At 41.1% G+C, this 25,152-nt stretch overlaps 1 protein-coding gene across 1 annotated transcript; it reads right to left on the reverse strand.

The window, feature by feature from the left end:
• Positions 1-397: 397 nt before the first annotated feature.
• Positions 398-23,199, reverse strand: PLAC8L1 (PLAC8 like 1). Its single transcript, XM_069592339.1, has 4 exons — positions 23,075-23,199; positions 15,741-15,877; positions 1,915-2,051; positions 398-655 (listed from the first exon to the last, which is right to left on the reverse strand). The coding sequence occupies exons 1-4, from the start codon at positions 23,197-23,199 to the stop codon at positions 515-517; spliced, it is 540 nt and encodes a 179-aa protein (XP_069448440.1). The 3' UTR covers positions 398-514.
• Between the last annotated feature and the right edge of the window lie 1,953 nt (positions 23,200-25,152).

Consider the following 25,152-nt stretch of genomic DNA (forward strand, 5'->3'; position numbering starts at 1 on the left):
GTCCAGATCCTATGTGATTCACTTTGCTGTACACCTGAAACTAACGCAGCGCTGTAAATCAACCATACTCCAATAAAAATTTAAAAATAAGAAAATATAACATTAAAATTTAATTAACCATCTTCTGCCCCATCACTGATACTTTGGGAAAAGAGGCTTAGCATAAGAAAGCCATATAACAATTCTTCCAGCTTCCCAGACATCCTTTGTGAAAGGGGAAGATGGTGGGGGGTTGGGGGGAGGCCAATTCAACCTTCCTAACTCCAGGCAGGGTGTGGAGGGCACAAATTTACCTCTCTAACCTGCCTAACATGGCCGAGCTGGGACGGCAACTTCAGACCAGTAAGTGTCTTCATCAGGGGGTATGTATGAAGAAAGGACAACAGTAAACACAGTAGTGGGAAACCATTTACTTTCATACTACTTCAGTGAAAACTTAAGAACAATCTCTCCACCAAGAGGGATTTAAGAGGAGGGTGTGGGGAAGTGAGAAAGGAGAAGTTTTCTTGCTCTATCAAATAACAGTTTCTTTGGTTGAAGGGGCCGTATAGATTTCATAGAGTTGGGAGGTTCTCACCTTGAGTTCCTGGGCCACCTGGCAGATGGAGCAAGGCCAGCAACAGTGCACTGCCAGCCAGTCCTCACACAGGGTGCCCTAGGGGAGAAACCGTGTGTGTTCTGGTGCTGCCACACAGGCTCAGTTCCGCGACCTGGGGGCCTCCACAGCGTTACCTCCTGGCCCATCCCATCCACTGCTCCCAAGACCTACCACCACCCTGAAGTCATTGCTCATGGACACAACTCCACTGGGCTTACTCGGGTGCCAAGCACCTCGACTGCTAACCAATCCTTGCAATTCAGAGACCGGCCCTCAGGACTTCATACTTGAAAAACGCTGTCTCACTGACAGAAAATTCTCTGTCAACATCTCTTTTTTCTCTTAGAACTTAATATTTATAATTATTTTATTTACTTATCTGGAGTAATAAGTGTACATGATCCAAAATTCCCACAGTAAGAAGGGAGAGGAAGTAAAAAGTAAATCCCCCTGGCCACCCAGTTACCTGTCAGGACACAACCATTGTGGGCAGTCCTTATATAGACTTCCAGATAAATTCTAAGTCTAGGCATACAGATATGTAAAGATATGTACATATTACATTTTACATATATATATTCTTTTGCTAAATATACATCTTAGGGATCATTCCACAAGAACAGATAAAAAGATTCCTTTTTATCTGTACACATCTGAGTAGGTATGACTTGTCTGTCCTCAGACTTTCCTTGTACCTCAGTCTCAACCACACTAGAAATTTTCTGGTTCTTTGAAGTGTCCTCAGGGAATCCCCTAAGTGAATTCTGTATATGCCAGAGAGCCTACATTTTAAGTGAGATTATCCCAAGTTTATCCTTCAAATTTGTTGCATGTCGACCTGTCATCATTGGAAAGATTGAGGGCAGGAGGAGGAGATGACAGAAGATTAGACGGCTGGATGGTATCACTGAAGCAATGGACATGAACTTGGGCAAACTTTGGGAGATGGTGAGGATCAGGGAGGCCTGGCATGCTGCAGTCTATAGGGTTGCAAAGAGTCAGACACAACTGGGTAACTAAACAACAACAACTGTCTTCTCTTGATGTAACAAGAGAGAAACAGAAGTGGCTCACTGGCCAACAATCTAATTATAATAGGTCTCCCTTGGAAATACCCTTCAAAATGTGGCATTTTGGTTTAATATACATCCTAGTAACAAGTGAAATGAGAAATTTCTTCCCTTTCCTTTCCCAAAGCCTTCCACTATGTATGGTGTTTTTATTATCCTCACCCACACCTCATTTATAAAAATAATCACAGGTTTGAAAGGCATCCATCCAGGTTCTCATATACATATACATCCAAACACACTTACCCGTATTTTATGTCTCTCTCTGGTGCCAATTCTCAGCGCCAAGGTGGACCCAGGTAACAGTGGCCAACAAAAACACTCTCCATAATGCCTGGCGATGTCGCACTCAAGACACATGGGACAAAAGAGGCCACAGAAACCTGTCAATAATCACATAAAAGCAAGTCAAGGTGCTCAGAGGTGCCTGGAGCCACTTCACATCTCAAAGAGCATTTACAACCCTACGCCATCAATTTAATGCTGCTTTGTCTCCCTACAATCAGGGATTGAGGATGAATAACCAATTCTCAAAACTCAGTGTATGACTCATAACTGAGCCACATCAAAATTGTCTTTTGTTAAACACTTGCAAAGCTGAACCTGCTACAATTCTGTTAACATTCACTACAGTAATTGTTTTTACTGTCAAGAGAAAAGCATTAAATAATTTTTATAGTTGAAACGTGTTGTTTCTATTATGTTCATCTATCTAATTTCAATATTTAAAATAGACACAGTATATAATACTTTTGAATGGCAGGCATCTTTTTTATATATGTGATTGAAAGCTCTTTTATGATACACTGATTCTGCCTACTATTCTTATCAGGACTTTATTCTATATCTCAGGCCTGAAGGTTTCTCTAATGTTTGCAGTTTCATGGAGCCACTGACATCTGCCAGTTTTAATCTGTAGACTAGTAGAAGCTTGGTTCCTCAAACATGTACTGGAAACAGTTGATTATTTATTCATTCATTCATCTTTAACTTACTGATACCATTCCCTACACATCCTGCGTGAACCATTAACACAGAGGTTCTGTTTTAAATACATTTTGGGGTCATGGACCCTTTTGAGTATACGGTGATACTATGGACTTTTAAGGGGAAAGAAAAATACATGCACACAGAAATGCAAAATTGTGCACTCAGTTTCACAGGGTTCAAGGATCCATTGAAAGCTATCATTGGACCGTAGGTTATGAATCCCTGGTAAATGATTAAGATGTTAACATCACAGCAAAAGATGACAACCTTGATGAATACAAGTAATCTCAACTGTGAAAGAGCAAAAAAAAAAAAAAATTAACCATAACCTTTAAAAATGTATTCAATAAATATGTAGTTGAGCATAATTTATATACAAGAAAATCCACAGACCATAAACGTTGAGTTGGATGAGTTGTGACAATCACATTCACTGAAGTACCCAAACATGTAGAACACTGCCCTCACCCCAGAGAGCTCCCTTGTGTCCCTTCCCGGATGATCCCAATCCTCTCACCCCACTCCAGTCATGATCACTATTCTGATTTCTATTCCCATTAAGGGGTTTTACCTCTTCGCGCACTTCATATAAATGGATCATGTTTACTTTACTTTTGTAACTGTCTTTTGTTCAACTGCATGTTTCTTGAGATTCATCTATGTTGTTACAGGCATCTGTACTTTGTTCTTTTTATTGTTGAGGAGTAACTCCAATGTGTAAATATTCTGTAAATCATTTATCCATTTTCCAACTGATAATTCCATTTTTTGCTATTATGGTTAAGTACTTTGAACATTCATATGCAAGTATTTATGTGGACAGACATTTCCATTTCACTTGGGTGGATTCCTGCAGGTGGAATTGCTAGGTCATGAGGTAGATGTAAATTTAATTTTACCAGAAATTCACAGAGTTCTTCAAAGTATTTGTGCTACTTTATATTCCCACCAGCAACATATGAGAGTTTGTTGTTCTACAGCCTCACCAACATTTGCTATCATTAGTCTTTTTTTATCTTATTCACTCTACTGAGTGTGACATGGTAGTGTTCATAGCCTTCTAGTGCAACAGATACAAAGGCTCACATACCATGTCACTAGCATACTAGAAGAATCAATATAGTGAAAATGAGTACACTAACCAAAGCAATCTATAGATTCAATATAATCCCTATCAAGCTACCAACGGTATTTTTCACAGAACTAGAACAAATAATTTCACATTCTGTATGGAAATACAAAAAAAAAAACCTGGAATAGCCAAAGCAATCTTGAGAAAGAAGAATGGAACTGGAGGAATCAACCTGCCTGACTTCAGGCTATACTACAAAGCTACAGTCATCAAGACAGTATGGTACTGGCACAAAGACAGAAATATAGATCAATGGAACAAAATAGAAAGCCCAGAGATAAATCCATGCACCTATGGACACCTTCGGAGAAGGCAATGGCCACGCACTCTTTTCTTGCCTGGAAAACCCCATGGACGGAGGAACTTTGGAGGGCTGCAGTCCATGGGGTCGTGAAGAGTCAGACACGACTGAGTGACTTCACTTTCACGTTTCACTTTCTTGCGTTGGAGAAGGAAATGGCAACCCACTCCAGTGTTCTTGCCTGGAGAATCCCAGGGACAGCAGAGCCTGGTGGGCTGCCGTCTATGGGGTCGCATAGAGTCAGACATGACTGAAGCGACTTAGCAGCAGCAGCAGCAGCATGGACACCTGATCTTTGACAAACGAGGCAAGAATATACAATGGAGAAAAGACAATCTCTTTAATAAGTGGTGCTGGGAAAACTGGTCAACCACTTGTAAAAGAATGAAACTAGAACACTTTCTAACACCATACACAGAAAAAAAAAAAAAACCCTCAAAATGGATTAAAGATCTAAACGTAAGACCAGAAACTATAAAACTCCTAGAGGAAAACAAAGGCAAAACACTCTCCGACATAAATCATAGAGCAGGATCCTCTATGACCCACCTCCCAGAGTAATGGGAATAAAAGCAAAAATAAACAAATGGGACCTAATTAAACTTAAAAGCTTTTGCACAACAAAGGAAACTATAAACAAGGTGAAAAGACAGCCTTCAGAATGGGAGAAAATAATAGCAAATGAAGCAACTGACAAAGAACTAATCTCAAAAATATACAAGCAACTCCTGAAGTTCAATTTCAGAAAAATAAACGACCCAATCAAAAAATGGGCCAAAGGACTAAACAGACATTTCTCCAAAGAAGACATACAGATGGCTAACAAACACATGAAAAGATGCTCAACATCACTCATTATCAGAGAAATGCAAATCAAATCCACAACCAAAGCAAATCAAATCCACTAACCAAAGCAATCTATAGATTCAATATAATCCCTATCAAGCTACCAACAGTATTTTTCACAGAACTAGAACAAATAATTTGATTTGCTGGTCAGAATGGCTACTATCCAAAAATCTACAAACAATAAATGCTGGAGAGGGTGTGGAGAAAAGGGAACCCTCTTACACTGTTGGTGGGAATGCAAACTAATACAGCCACTGTGGAGAACAGTGTGGAGATTCCTTAAAAAACTGGAAATAGAACTGCCATATGACACAGCAGTCCCATTGCTGGGCATACACACTGAGGAATCCAGAATTGAAAGAGACGAATGTACCCCAATGTTCATCACAGTACTGTTTATAATAGCCAGGACATGGAAGCAAGCTAGATGTCCATCAGCAGACGAATGGATAAGAAAGCTGTGGTACATATACACAATGGAGTATTACTCAGCCATTAAAAAGAACACATTTGAATCAGTTCTAATGAGGTGGATGAAACTTGGAGCCTATTTTACAGAGTGAAATAAACCAGAAAGAAAAACACCAATATAGTATACTAACACATATATACGGAATTAGAAAGATGGTAACAATAACCCTATATGTGAGACAGCAAAAGAGACACAGATGTACAGAACAGTCTTTGGACTCTGTGGGAGAAGGTAAGGGTGGGATGATCTGAGAGAATAGCATTGAAACATGTATATTATCATATGTGAAACAGATCACCAGTCCAGGTTCGATGCATGAGACAGGGTACCCAGGGCTGGTGCACTGGGATGACCCGGGATGGGATGGGGAGGGAGGTGGGAGGAGGGGTTCACGATGGGGAACACATGTACACTCATGGCTGATTCATGTCAATGTATGGCAAAAACCACTACAATATTGTAAAGTAATTAGCCTCCAATTAAAATAAATTAATTTTTAAAAATACCCTGTCAAAGACCAGTCTCTGACTCTTCATCCCACCCTCTTTCTTCAACAGTCAGGAGTACAGAATCCCACTCCTAGTTTCAGTGACAAAGCAGCAGAAATCTAGGAATGCTGTTTTATCTTATAACCTCCAGGGGATGTGCCTGGATTCTGGACTTCCTCCATTTCATGTAAAGGGTGAGGGAGCACATGCGCACAATGGGCATGAGGCTAGAATGGGAGGAGGATGAGGAGCAGCCTACCTTCCAGGAACAGAATGTCTATTTCCTCTCTTTCATCAGGAATCTTGAGATAATTGCTAGATTATGTATTGCAGTCATCACCTGGCCCAAAGCAAACACTAAATTCAGCCTTGATTAAGTCTAGGATGTTTCAGCCCACAGTTAAAAAGATCATTACTCCTAGCAAGATCAGCAAGCCCCACACAGCACTGACAACTGGTACGAACAGGTCAAGGGATAACAAGTGGCCCAAGAACTTACTGTGAGTTCAGAGTGGTAATATGGTATGCAGCCCTGATTTAGGGAACTTTGAAATCATGGTACATAGAAGTCAACCAAAACTAATTTTATGCATCAGTTACAAAATACAGTAGTGTGTATCTCTGCAAATAAAAAATTAATCAAAGTTGCATAATTATAAAGCTGGCAAGCTAAGTGAGTAATAAATTGTGTTTATACAATTGCCTGTGCCGTACCACTTTAACTGACAAAGAAATGCCCACCATCCTTCATAAGCCTTTTGTAAAGATGTTGTTTTGTGCACTGGAATTCTTGTACCTTATTTTTATGACTCATATGTCTTTTTAAATAACACATGCTGTTAATTTTATTTTTAAGCCTTCCCATTGTATAGTCACATTATCTTAGTGTTCATTATGAGGCAGTAATAGATACTAAGGAAACACACCCAAAATTCAATTACCTTGGGACAGAAGCCAGATATAATAAAAACAAAGCACTATAAAAGCCAAAGTTTTATTACATAATAGCTGGTAATTACACAGATTTTACCATGTGCCAAGCCCTGCTAAAAGTACTTTACATGTATTAACTCACTTAATTCTCACAACAATCCTATGAAATTTACTCTTACTAGGCCCATTTTACAGATGAGCAATCTAAAGCCCAGAGGATTTAAGCTATTTGCCCAAGTTCATACATTTATTAGGAAGGTGCAGAGGCCATGTTTGAACTCAAATAAGTCTGACGCCAAAGTCTCAACTACTACACATAACACATATGCCATATGATCTCATGTTTTATGTATTTATCTAGTAAACAACTGTGGAGTTGTGTGTTCCAAGACAGTGCCCTCACTACCACCACTTGGTATTTTTTCCTATGGGACAGGCTGAAATTATGCAGCTTCTTTAGGAAATGAAAGATGGAAATGAAAGATCTTTGCTCAGGGCAGGATGATGGAATCCTTTGTCTGAAGGAGACTCTCGGAGGAAATTCTGCTATCTATATCATAGACCAAGGTTTAGTATCCAGAATATACAGAGAAATCCTACAAATCAATATATAAAGGATTAAACAAAAGAAAACGAACGTAAGACACGAGTAGGTAATTCACTCAACAAGAAACACAAATGGCCAATAACAAACATGACAAGTTGTTCAACATCATTAGTAATCAGGGAATTGCATATTGACAATCAGAAACCATTTATTACCAATAAGAATGCCGAATTTTTCTTAATTTTTTAATATCAAATGTGGGACACCGTAGAGAAATAGGTACTCCCCACACAGAGGGGAGTGGAAATTGGCACACTTTCAAAAGCAACTTGGCTGAATCAAGTAAAATTTTTAAATACTCTGGGATCCAGTAATTCCACATATAAAAGTAATGCTGACACATGCACACAAAGAGGCAGGTACAAGGCTATCCAGTGCTGCATTATTTGTGACTTAAAATGTAAAACAAGTGTATATTGATACACAAAAGCGTAAATAAATCATGATTATGTAAATCATACTAGGGAATGATTAAGAATGCAGTGAAAGATAGATTAAGTAACAACAGAGATAAATCTCTAAGATATATTTTGAGTTAAAAAATCAAACTGCATAATAATATTATAGCATAATACCATTTATGCTTTGTTTAAAGAGCTACAAAGCAGTAGTATATATTACTAATAGATGCATATGTAAATGAAAAAGAGTGACATGGTTGTTTTCTGTAATGTTCCATTTTTTAATAAAATAAGCATATTCATGTTATTTGTATATGCATGTGTGTGTGTATATATATATATGTATATATATATATACAGACACACACACATATATTCCAATCCATGGGATTTTCCAGGCAAGAATACTGGAGTGGGTTGCCATTTCCTTCTCCAGGGGAAGTTGCTGACCCAGGGATCGAACCCCGGTCTCCCGCATTGTAGGCAGACGCTTTACCGTCTGGGCCACAAGGGAAGCCCCATATATTCCAATACATACCTATAAATATAGATATGTATGTATATATATATATATATACATATATATATATATTTTTTTTTTTAAAGAAACTCAGGGTCAAGAAAGATCCAAGCCATAAATGCAGCCTCTTCCTCTTACACTCAAAGGCCTGTGGGTTATGTCAGCTTCCACACCTAAATATTCCTGGCCTGTTCTCTGACATGAACTCCACCCTCAAGCATGGAATGTGGCTCACTACTCATCCCTCTAACTCACAGAGGGAGTCAAGATAAAAAGGAGCCACAGAGAACCATGTGGAGCCCCAGGGAGCAGAAGCAGGAAAGGTGGGTGGAAACTGCAGTGAGGCACATTTCAGATCTGTTATTACAAAAAGGCAGAATCACCTAACAGAAAAAGATGCTTAAAAAAGGAATAGAGCTTGCTCATGCATTGAGGCGGGTGGGAGTGTAAATTAGTACAGCTTCTAAACGGAGAGCTGTTTGGCAGCATCCATGGAGACGTAAAATGGGACATGTGCTCTGACCAGCAGGTTTCAGTTCAGTTCACTCGCTCAGTCATATCCGACTTTTTGCGACCCCATGAATCACAGCATACCAGGCCTCCCTGTCCATCACCAACTCCCGGACTTCACTCAGATTCATGTCCATCGAGTCAGTGATGCTATCCAGCCATCTCATCCTCTGTCGTCCTCTTCTTCTCCTGCCCCCAATCCCTCCCAGCATCACAGTCTTTTCCAATGAGTCAACTCTTCGCATGAGGTGGCCAAAGTACTGGAGCTTCAGCTTTAGCATCATTCCTTCCAAAGAAATCCTAGGGTTGATCTCCTTTAGAATGGACTGGTTGGATCTCCTTGCAGTCCAAGGGACTCTCAAGAGTCTTCTCCAACACCACAGTTCAAAAGCATCAATTCTTCGGCGCTCAGCCTTCTTCACAGTCCAACTCTCACATCCATACATGACTACTGGAAAAACCACAGCCTTGACTAGACAGACTTTTGTTGGCAAAGTAATGTCTCTGCTTTTGAATATACTATCTAGGTTGCCCATAACTTTTCTTCAAAGGAGTAAGCATCTTTTAATTTCATGGCTGCAATCACCATCTGCAGTGATTTTGGAGCTGCCAAAAATAAAGTCTGACACTGTTTCCACTGTTTCCCATCTATTTCCCATGAAGTGATGGGACCAGATGCCATGATCTTCATTTTCTGAATGCTGAGCTTTAAGCCAACTTTTTCATTCTCCATTTTCACTTTCATCAAGAGGCTTTTTAGCTCCTCTTCACTCTCTGCCATAAGGGTGGTGTCATCTGTGTATCTGAGGTGATTGATATTTCTCCTGGCAATCTTGATTCCAGCTTGTGTTTCTTCCAGTCCAGCGTTTCTCATGATGTACTCTGCATATAAGTTAAATAAGCAGGGTGACAATATACAGCCTTGACATACTCCTTTTCCTATTTGGAACCAGTCTGTTGTTCCATGTCCAGTTCTCACTGTTGCTTCCTGGACTGCATACGGATTTCTCAAGAGGCAGGTCAGGTGGTCTGGTATTTCCATCTCTGGAAGAATTTTCCACAGTTTATTGTGATCCACACAGTCAAAGGCTTTGGCATAGTCAATAAAGCAGAAATAGATGTCTTGCTGGAAGTCTCTTGCTTTTTCAATGATCCAGTGGATGTTGGCAATTTGATCTCTGGTTCCTCTGCCTTTTCTAAAACCAGCTTGAACATCTGGAAGTTCACGGTTCACGTATTGCTGAAGTCTGGCTTGGAGAATTTTGAGCATTACTTTACTAGCATGTGAGATGAGTGCAATTGTGTGGTAGTTTGAGCATTCTTTGGCACTGCCTTTCTTTGGGATTGGAATGAAAACTGGCCTTTTCCAGTCCTGTGGCCACTGCTGAGTTTTCCAAATTTGGCATATTGAGTGCAGCACTCTCACAGCATCATCTTTCAGGATTTGAAATAGCTCAACTGGAATTCCATCACCTCCACTAGCTGTGTTTGTAGTGATGCTTTCTAAGGCCCACTTGACTTCACATTCCAGGATGTCTGGCTCTAGATGAGTGATCACACCATCGTGATTATCCGGGTCGTGAAGATCTTTTTTGTACAGTTCTTCTGTGTATTCTTGCCATCTCTTTACTCCTCAGCAATTACCCGACAGGTCAGTGGACACACGTATGGCGCCGATAAGAGTATACTCACAGAGCACTGGTTTGAATAGCAAAACATCTGGAAACCACAAAAAGGTCTGCTAGTAAGAACTGTGGATAAATGAATTGTGGTACATTCATACAATGGAATCTATGCAGCCATTTAAAATTTTAGCTCCAGAAGAGCTGATATGGCCTGATCACCTATATTGTTAAATTAAAACCAAATAAAAACACAGAACTGCGTGTTTATAATTCCATTATTTGCATCAATTATATATACCACATATACAGGAAAAATCTGGAAGGATAGATACTGAAATAGTAACACAGTTTATCTCTGGTGGCTGGAATTACAGGGTACTGCTTTCTTCCTTTATAGGCTTTTATATTTTTCTTTATTCCTATGATTATATGATACTTTTCTAATTAAAAAATTAATCTATCTTCATTAAAATGGTTTATATCTTTACAGACTACATTGGGGCTCAGGTAAGAGTGATGGGCTCTGGGAACAACTGGGCAGCATGGGAGAATAGGGATGGACTTCCTGCTCTTCATATACTAAAGGGACAGGTACTTTTGAATTTTGTATCGTATGCCTGGTAATCTATTTAAAACCATTTTTTTAAGCACTGAGCAGGCTCCAAGGGAGAGGAGCCCTCCTCCCTAGAAATGTTCAGAAAGCCAAGGCTGTCAGGTCCTTGCCAGGCCTCCTGTAGGGGGAACTTAGACAAGCTGGTGAGGGCCCAGACCAGCTGACCTCAATATCCCTTTTGATTCTGTTTGTATGATTGTTTCAGGGAAGTGCAGGAAAGAAGGAAGCAAGTGAAAATACAGGTTAAAATTCATTCATTGATGTGTCTGTCGTTCAGGAAATATTCATAAGCACCTCCTGTTTGTCAGATCTCTGCTGGGCAAGACCAGTGAGCATGACCAGTTGTGACTGTTTGCAGATGGTATACAGTGTACCCAAAATACAGTTCAGGGATGTGACCCCAAGTCTGGGGCCTTTTCATGCCTCTTCCTCTTCCAGAAAACCAAAGAGAAATTCCTGGCCTGTTTCCCCCTCCCCATCTTGGGCATCTGATGATTCCTCATCCACACAAAGCTCTTTGCTGCCTGACACTTATGATGCCTCCACAGGGAAGGTGGTTTTAGTGGCTGGCTGTTTACCATCTTTCAGAAATCAGCTTAAGTCAGTTCCCCAGAGTTGCCATCCTTTACTTAACCCCTATAATTTCCTTTCAAAACACCCTGTTTCTTTCCTCCATGGCACTTAGCCCCACTACAATTATTTGTCTGTTTGCTTATTGCCTATCTCCTCTCAGAAACCATCTCTGTCTTGTTCACTATTATGTCTGTAACACCTATCACATGACTATACATAGGTAAATACTGGCTGAATTATAAACCCAGGTTGATTACACCTTCCACATCAACCTCCTCTGAGACAACATCACAAACATCCCCAGCTGGAACAGCCAGCCTTTCACCCGTGAAGCCATTTCACAGCCACTTATTTCATCTTGGCTTCATCTTTTCATCTGAGCTTTCAGAAGCCACATCTTCAAAGGACATAGAAGCACCTATTTCTAATCCCTGTGCAGTGTGAATTCAGATGAAAGAGCCGAGGTGGGAAGAGGGAGGCAGTTTAAAAAATAGAATCGCAATTAAATGAAGAATCAAAATGTCAAAAATAAATGGAAATCATCACTGCTCATAATGTACCCTTTGCTTAATAGATGACAAATTGTAGCAGTCATTCTCAACATTTAATGCAAAAAATGGTTCCCAGGATGGGAACCTGATGTGAAACAAAGTCATGGAAAGAAGATCTCCCTTTTGTTTCCAAGTTTGCCACAACTACTGTCACAGTAATTTGCTTGAAATAAAACTTTGTGGTTGAAGTAACCCTTTTAGACAAAGAAGGAAAAAAATCCACCACTCATGGCACTAGTGCTCCAGCTGTGTCCTGGGAACTGTGGTGCAGACAACCAGCGTATAAAGTCATACTGCCTTTAAATTTTCTGGTGAGACAATGAGCTTAGAGACACTATGAGCAGTCATGAAGCAGAGGCCCATCCAGGGAAGATCAGTTAGGACACAGAACATTCACGATCACCTGGTACTATAATATCCATGGTCTCTCCTGTGCAGGTGATGTCCAACTGTAAAGAATACTGTATTCTTCACATGTCCTTCCTTCCTCCCTGGCCCTAGAATGGGCTCTCAAATGGACAAGCAGGGACCCAGAAGACCACGGGGTGGGGTGCAGAGCTAAGCAGTGAAACAATGTTTAAGGCAGAGGGGGTGGTGAAGTGTCCTTTCTTTGATCAACTTTTTTTAAGTACTCTTGGAATTAGGCAGCAGCTAGTCTGGAGAATCCAGGGACAGAGGAGCCTAGTGGGCTGCCATCTGTGGGGTCACAGAGTCGGACACGACTGAAGCGACTTAGCAGCAGCAGCAGCAGTCTGTCTCCTGATTCTACTCTTTGCTTTCAACATGCTGGAAGATAAAAATTTATAATAACAATATTAATACTTGAGATCTACTAAGGTCATTACTGTGTATTATTGCAGTGGGGAAGGGGGTGTTCATGATAACACACCCCAGCAGTGAATTTAGGAAAATACCCCTTCACTATTGCCAGCTGTAGTGGGAGAACTGTCACTCAAAATGCCCTGGGCTGGTCAAGCAGCAGGTATGACTTAGGCTAGGCAAATTGGGCTCCATTGCTGACAGAGTAATTCTCAGACAGGAAAGCATAAGGATTAAAATGTTTGGAGTTGACCAGTTTGTCAACTATCTCCTGATAATGCATCTTGTCCCTCATAAGCGCAGGTTTTCATTTATTTCCTGATTTTGTGAATTGCCCCATAGCCTCCTAATGAAATTCAATGTTTGCTTCAGTATTAATTTCCTAGGGCTGCCATAACAAAATACCACAGACTGGATGTCTCAAACAATAGAAAGTATTCTCTCACTGGAGAATCTGGAGGCTAGAAGTCTGAAGTCAATGTGTTGGCAGAGTTGATCCTCCGGAAGCTCTGGGGAAAGTCTTTTCCATGCTTGTCTCCAAACTTTTGGTAGTTGCTGGCGCTCCCTGACCGTGTCTGGTTTATAGATGCATTATTTAATCTGTGCCTGTCTTCACATGGCAATCTTTGCTGTGTGTGTGTCCAAATTTCCTTAAGAATACCAGTCATTGGATTAGAGCCCACCCTAATCTAGCATAACCTCTTTTTAACTTGACAACAATGCAAGACTGTTTCCAAATAAGGCCACATGCAGAGCCTATAGGTGAACAGGAATTTTGAGGGGACAGTGTTTAACCCAATATAGTAGGCAACCAAAAAAAAATCTGATCCAGTTATGTTCCCAGACCAGGGTTCTTGAGTAGGTTCTATGCATTATCTGCTTTAATCTTGACAATCTTTAAGGTGGACACATTTATTTACCCTCATTTTAGAGGTGGAAAAATGAAGACTCTGAGAATTTGTTCAAAGGCAAATTGCCAGTAAGAAGCAGAGTTAAGATTCAAGGCGAGGACTATACCCAACACAAATATGTTCTCCTAACCACTACATTATATTTCAAGCTTTGCTCTACTTGGAAATGCATTGATACCCCAACTCCCAATCACCAGCTACAAGCTATGAAAAGAAAATCGTCCAGTTCCCAAATTGGGGTACGGTCTCCGTATCTCCCTATGGTTATTCTGCCTTCTCTGTAACTACAACACTGGGTAACAACCAAAATCAGAGTGTGGACAAGAACCAGGAAGAATCCTGAGAGAATCAGAGAACAGCTGCCGTAATTGTCTGGTCAGGAGTTCACATGCGTAGCAGTGGCAGGAAGAAATCTGCTGGGCTCTGGGTCAGATGGTCAAAGGGATAGCAACAGAAGGTATGGTTTAGAGCTGAGAGGTCTCTTGGCTGTGAGGCCCAGGCAAACAGTGAAGGCTCAGGCTTGGATGATCAGAACACCAGAAATGGTTTAGAGCTTTTGACTCAGCTAGACCCAGCTGAATAAGCCTTGGATTGGATAATGGCTCAGAGCTCTCCGGTTGATACATCCTGTGAGGCTTTAGGACAAATTCAGATCTTGTCAGAGCCTCTACAGGGTGGGAAGCCATATTCTTTGAAAATATTAAAGTCTATTGAACTTAAGAAACTAGCCCTCATCCATCAGAAAGGAAACCACCCCCTAAAAAAAGAAGATTCTGTGACCATGTTACTCCTTAGGGCAAGAGCATCAGGTCCTGGAAAAGGATACTGACAGGTGGTACCAGAGACCAGTCAGAATGTCCTAAGGTAAAAATAGAATCCATGTGCTCTGTACTTCAACCTAGGGGAAAATCATGCAGTAGAGGACAGTGCTGCTGGTGCTTCTTCACAGCTAAACCAGCATCTGAAGATTTCAGTCAACAAAGGGAGCTTCTTTTTATGATTGGTCTTACTGTTACGAGAGTAATACACTTTCCTCACAGAAATACTAGAAATAAGCGAAAAGAAAAATTATACATTAGCATACCATCTGGAGACAACTGCTATAAGCATTTGTATTTGCATCCTTCCAGATATTTCTCTAAATATCCTCCTCCAAATAATGTCTAATATGTATGGTTTTACAATCTGATTCTTTAACTTAAAAATGTATCCCAACATTTTTCCATTTCAGTTAAGTATCATTCTACAATATGACTTTTCATGGCTGTATAATTCATGGTATGGAAGCCCCCATTGAATAATTGGTTTGTTCTAGACTGTTGCTACAATAACCAGTGCTACCAATTTTAATGATATTGCTAAAACCTTGCACATGATTTGTTTCCTTAGACTAAATGCCTAAAAATGTAATTACTAGGCCAAAGGCTACATTACACTTGAGGTTGTTTTTACAGGTATTACTAGCCATTCACCAAGAAACCTGTAATAATTTATGCTCAATCAGCCGCAGACAAAGGAGCCCATTTTGTGCATCTTTGTTTACAGTGGATTTTGTCATTTAAAAAATCTTTTAAGTTACCACTTACTCTTTCAAAACAGCCACATCACTGAAAGTAAAATTCTTCCTGCCAAGGAGTATATTTGAGTCACTAGAATATTAGTCCAGTTAGTCTGAAACCATTTAATTTCTGTCCTTGCACCTAATGTAGTTTTTCTACCTACTGGTGTCTCAGGAAAGAAAATAGTAAAGAACTTAAAGGAAGAGAAAAAAACATACAGATTCTCCTATCTCTGCAGACACTGAAGAGGCCAGTGCTCCAGTCCCCACCAGTCTGGACAATGGATGTGATTGCTGTCCTGCTGCTGGCTCCCCAGAAAGGCTGCTTCACCACAGCCTGGGCTGGTGCACAGCTCCTGGAGAGTCAAGGATGGTGATTAACTTGGAAACAAAGAAGATGATTCAGAAAGATACTCATCAAGCCAGGACAGAGTGACAAAGACACAAGGACCCAATGATACCCAGTGGCTCTTGTTCCATAGCCCAAGCTGACCTTACCATCTCCCTCCCTCCTCCTCCATCACACCACCTCTTCTGATTTTTTGCCCCATTTTAATTAATGCATTACTATTCCAAGTCCCATTATTCAAACTCAATATTCAGTCTACTACCTCAGCAGTTCTCTGTGTTTCATAATAGTTAGATTCACAGATTTGGAACCAAGGGGCCTCAGCTCAAACCTCAGTGTGCCCCTTCCTGGAAGTTTGACCTTGGTTAAGCTGCTTAACCTCTCTGCTTTCTGTTTGTTAAAATTTAAGAAGAAAAAACTACCATATACAGTTATTATATCAACTGAAGGGCACATAATTCATTTACTGTGCCCACAGCATGTGTGACTATAGATGACCATGAGTAAGACTATATTGCAAGGATTTTGAACCTTTATTGAAAAGACAAAGAATTAGACTAAGTGTACATACATCTAAATCTGGACGAGGCTATTGAACAGATGGTATCATTTAAGTGAATAATCTGGGCTTTAGAATATATCTCGATACCATACTACTGTGTGTATGATTGTCCTAGTGCAGCCACAAAGTACAACTTTGGTTTGATTTTCCCTGAAGGGCACAGATATTCTGCTCAATCATTCTGAAATAAAAAACCAGGCCCAGGGGACAGGCTTCAACAGCAAGGTGAGAAAAAATTTCTGTCTCTTTCTTGGACGGATAGTTTTGCCTGAACTGTTACCATAGGGATATATCTGGAATGAGTACTAGAGTGAAGAATAAGCTGTCATCTGGCCTTGGAAGGGGCAGGTCAAGAGTAGGGTAGAGGGGCTGAAAATGCACCTAAGTCTATACATAATAGGAGTTATTGTTTTCCTCTGCTCTTTTAGCAAGCTTCATTATGAGTTTGCACTTGGTCTCTGCTGATGTGTTATGAAGGAATAAAGAGCCTACCTCATACTTGAGAGAAAATAAAGAGACAGCAGAATTTCTTCCTATAATAGCTGTTGCTACAGGGCGTGCATGCTCGGTCGCTAAATCATGGCTGACTCTTTGTGACCCCACAGACTATAGCCTGCCAGGCTCCTCTGTTCGTGGGGTTTCCCAGGCAAAAATACTGGAGTGGGCTGCCATTTCCTATTCTGGAACACAAAGACTAGAGGCCAGGAGAGAATGCTCCTGAACATCCTTAAGGCAACACTCTGGGGGCATTTTGGAAACAGCTGGGGAGTCCTTTGAGAACCTCTGATTTGGAACATTAAAGCCAATGGGATTTCATGTTATCATAATACAGGGAACATTGTTCTTGTTATAAAGATCCACATCTCTTTTTTCATTTCACCAATATTGCCCAAGTCCACACCTTCTCAAACCTGACAGCACATTCAGTTCAGTTCAGTAGCTCAGTCGTGTCCGACTCTTTGCAACCCCATGAATTGCAACACGCCAGGCCTCCCTGTCTATCACCAACTCCCGGAGTTCACCCAAACTCTTGTCCATTGAGTCAGTGATGCCATCCAGCCATCTCATCCTCTGTCGTCCCCTTCTCCTGCGCCCAATCCCTCCCAGCATCAGAGTCTTTTCCAAGCTTGTTAAAAAAAAAAAATTCCCAAGCCCTATTATACCCAAGCCCCAAGACCACTACACAGGACTCTAGGGACGAGGCATAGAAATTGGTATTCAATGTTTCCAGGCAATTTCCATGTAGTCATCCTGATAACAGCTTAAAACCTGAAACAGGTGGACTTGGGAGACTTATGATCACTGCAATGGCTTCTGAGTCTCCTACCAGGTAGATGGTGATGTCAATGTACCAGAGATGGCAAGGAAAACAGACTATGAGGTAGGGTGGAAGGGACAAGGGTGCTCGGAACCAGCCAGGCTATAGTACCAGCGAGACACGTCAGCTGGGAATGCCACACCCGAGTTTGGAAGAGCAAATAAAGTTAGGAGTGACCTACCTAGGAGTGTGAAGCAGAGCTAAGAGACATCTCACCCTTTCGTCCATTTGACATTATAGACAAGGCATAGGGCCTAGCAAGCTTTACAAGAGCCTACAAAAGTGTTTAAGACCTGGAAAAAATATATTGGCTATAAAATATAAAAACTGCAAAGTATAAATTAGTAAATGCTCAATTAAACATAAAAATCTAATATGGTATCTATCTCATTAAGGTCAAATTTGGAATTCAGACGTAGTATTTCACTACATTTGAAAACAATTGATGATTTTCTAATTTTGTTAAAAAAAAAAAATCCAATGACTGACTGCTAAGCAGTAGCTGCTGCTGCTGCTGCTGCTGCTAAGTCTCTTCAGTCGTGTCCGACTCTGTGTGACCCCAGAGACGGCAGCCCACCAGGCTCCCCTGTCCCTGGGATTCTCCAGGCAAGGACACTGGAATGGGTTGCCATTGCCTTCTCCAATGCATGAAAGTGAAAAGTGAAAGTGAAGCCGCTCAGTCGTGTCCAACTCCTAGCGACCCCATGGACTACAGCTTACCAGGCTCCTCCGTCCATGGGATTTTCCAGGCAAGAATACTGGAGTAGGGTGCCATTGCCTTCTCTGTAAGCAGTAGCAGCCAATCATAAATTACTCAGAGTCCAATAATTTCAAAAGCAGAATTATAAAAATTCTTTCACTTACTATGCAGCAAAATAATAATAATAATGGGTATAACATTTGGTATGGGTGCATTTTAATATATTTATTGTGATGTGGGTTAGGGCCTATTGTTATAGACTGAATCATATCCCCCCAAACTCATATGCTGAAGACCTAGCTAGCCTCCAATGTGACCACATTTTGAGACAGGGCTTTGAGGAGACAATTAAGGTTAAATGAGGAACAGAGGTGGGATACTGGTCCATTAGGACTACTGGCTTATAAGAGAGGAAAGGCCATGTAAAAACACAAGGAGAAGGCTGCAAACCAGGAAGTCTTCACGAGGACACAACCATGCTAGCACCCTGATTTTAGACTTCCAGCCTCTGGCACTGTGAAAAGTATCTGTTCTGTGAGCTACCCAGTCTGTGGTATTTTGTTATGAAAGTCTGAGCAGACTAAGGCCCTATGAAGATTTCAGATTGGTCCTAGAAAAACTACCTCTATATGTATCTTATCTCCTCTGCTTCCATTTGAACTCCCTGCAGTCAGGGGGCACCTGTGCTTTCTCCCTGTATCCCCAGGCTCTAGTACATTCCTTGAAACTTAGTGGGTACACATTTGCTGAATTGGATAAAACTGAATTCATGTATCCCTTCTGTTATATATTGTTATTATTGTTCAGTTGCTCAGTCGTGTCCAACTCTTTGCGACCCCATGGACTACAGAACGCCAGGTTTCCCTGTCCTTCACTATCTCCCAGAGTTTCCTTAAATTTCATGTCCATTGAGTCGGTGATGCTATTTAACCATCTCATCCTGTCATCCCCTTCTCCTCCTGCCTTCAGTCTTTCTCAGCATCAGCGTCTTTTCGAATGAGTTGGCTTTTCACATCAGGTGGCCAAAGTGTTGGAGCTTCAGCTTCAGCATCAGTCCTTCCAATGAATATTCAGGATTAATTTCCTTTAGGATTGACTGGTTTGATCTCCTTGCAATCCAAGGGACTCTCAAGAGTCTTCTCCAACATCGCAGTTCAAAAACATCAATTCTTCGGCCTTCAACCTGCTTTATGGTCCAACTCTCACATCTGTACATGACTACTGGAAAAACCATAGCTTTGACTAGATGGGCCTTTGTTGGCAAAGTAATGTCTGCTTTTCAATATGCTGTGTAGGTTTGTCCTACCTTTCCTTCCAAAGGAGCAAATGTCTTTTAATTTCATGGCTGCAGTCATTGTCCACAGTGATTTTGGAGCTGAAGAAAAGAAAATCTATCACTGCTTCTACTTTTTCCCCTTCTATTTTCCCTAAAGTGATGGGCCTGGATGCCATGATCTTAGTTTTTTGAATGTTGAGTCATAAACCAGCCTTTTCACTCTCCTCTTTTACCTTCAACAAGTTACATCTGTTATATGAGTCCTCCTCAATATAGCTATAAATTATGTGACCATAACTGTGTTTCATCCTCTAGTAAAGGCACAACTCTCAGGTGTGAACTGATTACATAAAAACATCAAGATTTTATTGAGAGTAGCCTAAAAGCTTCTTATATGCCTCCACACAACCCACTGCATTTACATCTTAACATGATCCTACAAGTTGAGACTTCCATTACTACGCTAAGAATTTCCAATGATTTTAGTAAAGGAATTTCTTAGAGCTGAGCCCCTAGATTAGATTTGCCTCAGAAATGTACTTATAGCTTGGAGCCCTAGAAGAGAATTTTCTGCTTCTACCTCAGCATTATATGTGTAACACCCCGTTACAGCAAGGAAGCCTCTCCTCTATTCCAAATCAAATAACTGAGAAAGCTTTTCCTTGGTGGCGGGAGGGGGGGACTGGTTTTTGTATGTATGTGTTTGCTTAATTTTGAACTGAAGAATTGTATTATTTTCTTTCCTTGGATATTCTGAATCTTTGGCCATTTTTATGTTTGAATTGACATGTATTAGCTAAAACATTTCAGTTCAAGATAACAGCTCATGTGTCAAAATTAAAATAAGCATAGCTACCCTTAATTGAGCATCTGCTATGTGCCAGTTACTTCGTAGTTCCTTTAAAAATTGAATAGTTATTCAGGGGCTGCTACAGGTATCAAACTAAAGTAGTTATTGTAGCTTCCTGCACAGATTTTGGACACAACTGAAGTGAAAAAGTTGGCTTAAGACTCAACATTCAGAAAACTAAAATCATGTCTTCTAGTCCCATCACTTCAAGGCAAATAGATGGGGAAACAGGGTAAACAGTGACAGACTTTATTTTGGGGGGCTCCAAAATCACTGCAGACGGTGACTGCAGCCATGAAATTAAAAGACGCTTACTCCTTAGAAGAAAAGTTATGACCAAACTAGACAGCATATTAAAAAACAGACATTACTTTGCCAACAAAGGTCCATCTAGTCAAAGCTAAGGTTTTTCCAGTAGTCATGTATGGATGTGAGAGTTGGACTATAAATAGAAAGCTGAGCGCCAAAGAACTGATGCTTTTGAACTGTTGGAGAAGACTCTTGAGACTCCCTTGGACTGCATGGAGATCCAACCAGTCCATCGTAAAAGAAATCAGCCCTGAATATTCACTGGAAGGACTGATGCTGAAGCTGAAACTCCAATACTTTGGCCACCTGATGCGAAGAACTGACTCATTTGAAAAGACCCTGATGCTGGGAAAGACAGATGATGGGAGGAGAAGGGGAGGACAGAGGAGGAGGTGGTTGGATGGCATCACCAACTCAATGGATATGAGTTTGAGTAAACTCTGGGAATTGGTGATGGACAGGGAAGGCTGGCATGCTGCAGTCCATGGGGTCACAAAGAGTCAGACATAACTGAGCGACTAAACTGAACTGCACAGATTTGGGGCTTCCCCAGTCTTCCTAGGTGGCGCTAGCGGTAAAGAACCCACCTGCCAATGGAAGATTCATAGGAGACAAGGGTTAGACCCCTGGGTAGGGAAGATCCCCTGGAGGAGGACATGGCAACCCACTCCAGTATTCTTGCCTGGAGAGTCCCATGGACAGAGGAGCCTGATGGGCTATGGTCCATAGGGTCACAAAGAGTTGGATGCAACTGAGCACACACACACAATGGCTCAGCAGGTAAAGAACCCACCAGCTAATGCAAAAGACACAGGAGACATGGGTTCAGATCCTGGCTCAGGAAGTTCCTCTGGAGGAAGGCATAGCAATCCCCTCCAATATTCTTGCCTGGAGAATCCCATGGACTGAGGAGCCTGGAGGGCCACAGTCTAAAGGTTTGCAAAGAATTGGACATGACTAAGCACACACACATGCCCAGCTTTTATCTCTGTATATTATTCTATATTCTATAGGTAGAATCTTATACTACCATTAAGAGGAATGAGTTTGGAAGCAGTGGGTAAAGCTGATGGTCAGAGTTCCTCAACCTGAGCAGCTAACCGTTTGCCATCAAATCCAGCAACTTCTGCAACTAGTGCAAAGGGGACAGAGCTTAGATTTAGACAAAGTCAAATATGGTTCAGCTGCATCCTAGTTGTTTGACCTTGGAAAACACGAACTGCCCCAGCCCTTAGCTCTGGTCTCCTCTTGCATTAAACTGGGTTTAAAATATCCTACTTACATAGTTGCACTGAAGATTAAACACCAGGTACTTGGCATATAGTAGACAGCAGCTACTGTTATTATTTAAATTAAGGATCTTGCACGTATGTACTGTTCTCTGAGAAACTAGTAACAGAGGAAGCAGACCCGGGGCAGTTTCTCAGTGGTCACGTGCTACCCAAACACCTCAAAATTCAATCAGGGGGACTAATCATTCCAGTTTGCCCTGGCCTAAGGGTTTTCCCAGGATGGAGAGTCCCAGGCAGACCAAGAGGGTTGGTCACCGAAAGGGAAAGAAGCAGAGAGGGGCTTCAGCTGGTGGAAGGCAGGAGGCTGACTCCAGTCATTCTCATTATCAGCTCCTAATGAGTGCTGACAGCTGGATGACATACACAGCCTTTCCCCATTTCACCCTCACTCTTTCACCTCTTTTGGCAGCTAAATGCACTCCCCACTGCATGTCCCCACACATCTGATGCTTTGACTGGGGGTGGGAGGCAGAGGGTGTTCATGTCACCATCTCCTTATTGAGACTTGCAGCACTAGGAATTTATTCTGCCTTCCACTAAGGCCTCCTTGATTATTTCAAACTCTTAACTAAAGTCAAGACTCTTGAGTTTTGATTTCAAAAGGGTGGAAATTACTGGTAGTCACCAGAAATAAAGTTTCACTTGATCAGGGTTCATCATTTTAAGTTAAGAATATATGGACACCCTTTCATCCAAGTCAGCTCTTCTCTTTTCACCAGCCAAGCAAGGCAAGGAAAAACTAGTCAGTTTCCCCCCTTTCAGGTACACATGGGAAATGATAGCAGCTACTTCCTTCCTGAGCCCAGTTTCCTTTTTCCTGGCTCCTTATAAGAAGAGATTGATTTGATATTCCAACCAAAGAGCGAAAGCTGGGGGTAAAATCACCCTACTTCGTACCTCAAGTTGGAGATAAAATGTTGTTCATCCTTAGATGATACGAGTGAAAGCAACAGAGGTGCATGTGTGTTGAGAAAGGAAACATCCTCAGGAAACTTAGAGAAGTAATTTCCAAACCAATCCATAGTTAATAGGTATTTTCTTGTCACTTGGGATATCCTTTTTCCCTTCAACAATAAGCTGATTGATTCTAAACTTAGGTTCAATCCAAAATGGAACACCTAAAGAATGTGGCCTTGATATTCTGGAACCTGAGGTCATAGCAGTGTAACTGACAGACATCTTATTTTTTTAAAGACAGGTACACACCTAACTGCGGGCAAGGCCATCTTACTAACATGAAAGGAGATACTGCTGAAGATATAGTGTCAGTTAAATAAAAAGAAAACTTCTCTTTGGTGGAAAAATCCCTTTAAGAGATAACTAGCAAACATTTATCTAGCTAAGCATCACTTGCCCTTTCCTTAGGGGCCTCAGAGGCTACAGATTTCAACCATGCCTTGTAGCTGAGAAGCGATAGGGAGGGGCCTCTCACCATCCCCAAGGCTGCTGGTCCAATTCAGCAAGACATGAGTCCCAGAACCTGAGAACAGAGACAGAAGGTATTTAAGCCCAGAGATCATGCTTGAAACCACCTAATAAAAGATGGTTTTCTAAAGTTTAAGCTATGCTAAGTTGTCCCAAGCCTCTAAGGATTTTCAGAATTTCTAGAAGTCTCCTACTCTTCCATGGACTTCTTTGATTACAGCAGGAGAATGGTACTGCCTCTTCCCTACGTGGCCCAAATGCAATCTAGCGAACAAGGCAAGGCTTGGCTGGTGATTGCCTCCCTACTGTTCTGCTTCTTCATGGTCTTAGGAGCCTCTGAAGCACACCTTATAGAGACATGGACACCAGAAACACTAGAAAAATGTTCCTAGAGAAGAAAAAGTCAAGAAAATTGCACACTGAGGGGAAAGGTCTGCAATCACAATTCAGTGTTACACTAGAAAGACAACAGCAGCAACTACACTGTACCTTCTTCCCATCAGAACCATAAAGAATGACCATAAAGAAGGGTTCTGAACTTCAAAGCATTTACATGAACACAGTTGTTAGCAAAAGCCTATATAATCCCTCCTAATCAACATACTTCAGATATAGCTTCATGACTGCCTTCATTCACTAGGTCCGGGCGGCTCTCATTGTCTTGTTAACTCTAAGGATGAATCCTACATGAAGGACAGCCATGTTGCTCACCACTCTATTTCAAGTGCTTAACACAGCTGTCTAAAATATTAATAAGCACTCCATAATTTGTTGAATAAATGTGCTATCTTGGAAAATTCAAGGTTATAAGAGTAACAGAAATTAAGAAATGAGTACTAGTGTTGCAAAAAGATTTAGAATAAGATTCCTTTGAAGAATGAGCAACATAAGCTAATTCCATATTTTAAAATTTAATTTGTCCCAGCTTCTCTCATCAAACATCTATTGTACAGGGCTTCCCTGGTGGCTCAGTTGGTAAAGAATCTGCCTACAGTGTGGAAGATCTGGGTTCGGATCGCTGGGTTGGGAAGATTCCCTGGAGAAGGGCATTGCAACCAACTCCAGTATTCTTTTTTTTTTTTTAACACATTATCACATCTTTATTGATCATTTATATACCTTCTTGTGTGAACTATTAAGCTGTCTATTCAAGTGTTTGGCCTCTCTTTATTTATTTTTTTTTTTAATTTTTATTTTTACCAACTCCAGTATTCTTGCCTGGAGAATCCCCATGGACAGAGGAGCCTGGTGGGTTGCAGTTCATGGGGTTGCAAAGAGTTGGACACAACTGAGTGATTGAGCACAACACAGCATTTGTTGAATAAAGTGACCAATCCACATGCCACACAGCTCTTTCACCTAAAAAATAAATGAAAAAGAGAAAGAAGAAAAAAGAATGTTCTTCTTTATACAAGAATGACAACTATTTATGGAAAAGAAATGACAGCTGAAACCCAGTCCCCTAAAAGAGTTCCCTTGCTGAGTTCATGACTTACCACGCTATAAAAAAGCCTTTTTTTTCTTGTTCAGCCCCTCTTCCCCTCAGGATT

Source organism: Ovis canadensis, chromosome 5 (assembly GCF_042477335.2).
Source record: "Ovis canadensis isolate MfBH-ARS-UI-01 breed Bighorn chromosome 5, ARS-UI_OviCan_v2, whole genome shotgun sequence".
NCBI lineage: Eukaryota > Metazoa > Chordata > Mammalia > Artiodactyla > Bovidae > Ovis > Ovis canadensis.

Coding starts and splice junctions, on each gene's coding strand:
- PLAC8L1 (XM_069592339.1), bottom strand. CDS start 23,199: ATGGATTGGTTTGGAAATTACTTCTCTAAGTTTCCTGAGGATGTTTCC. Junction 15,878..23,074: donor CATTTTATCTCCAACTTGAG/GTACGAAGTAGG, acceptor TTGACTCTCCAG/GAGCTGTGCACCAGCCCAGG. Junction 656..1,914: donor GAGAGAGACATAAAATACGG/GTAAGTGTGTTT, acceptor TTTCTCCCCTAG/GGCACCCTGTGTGAGGACTG.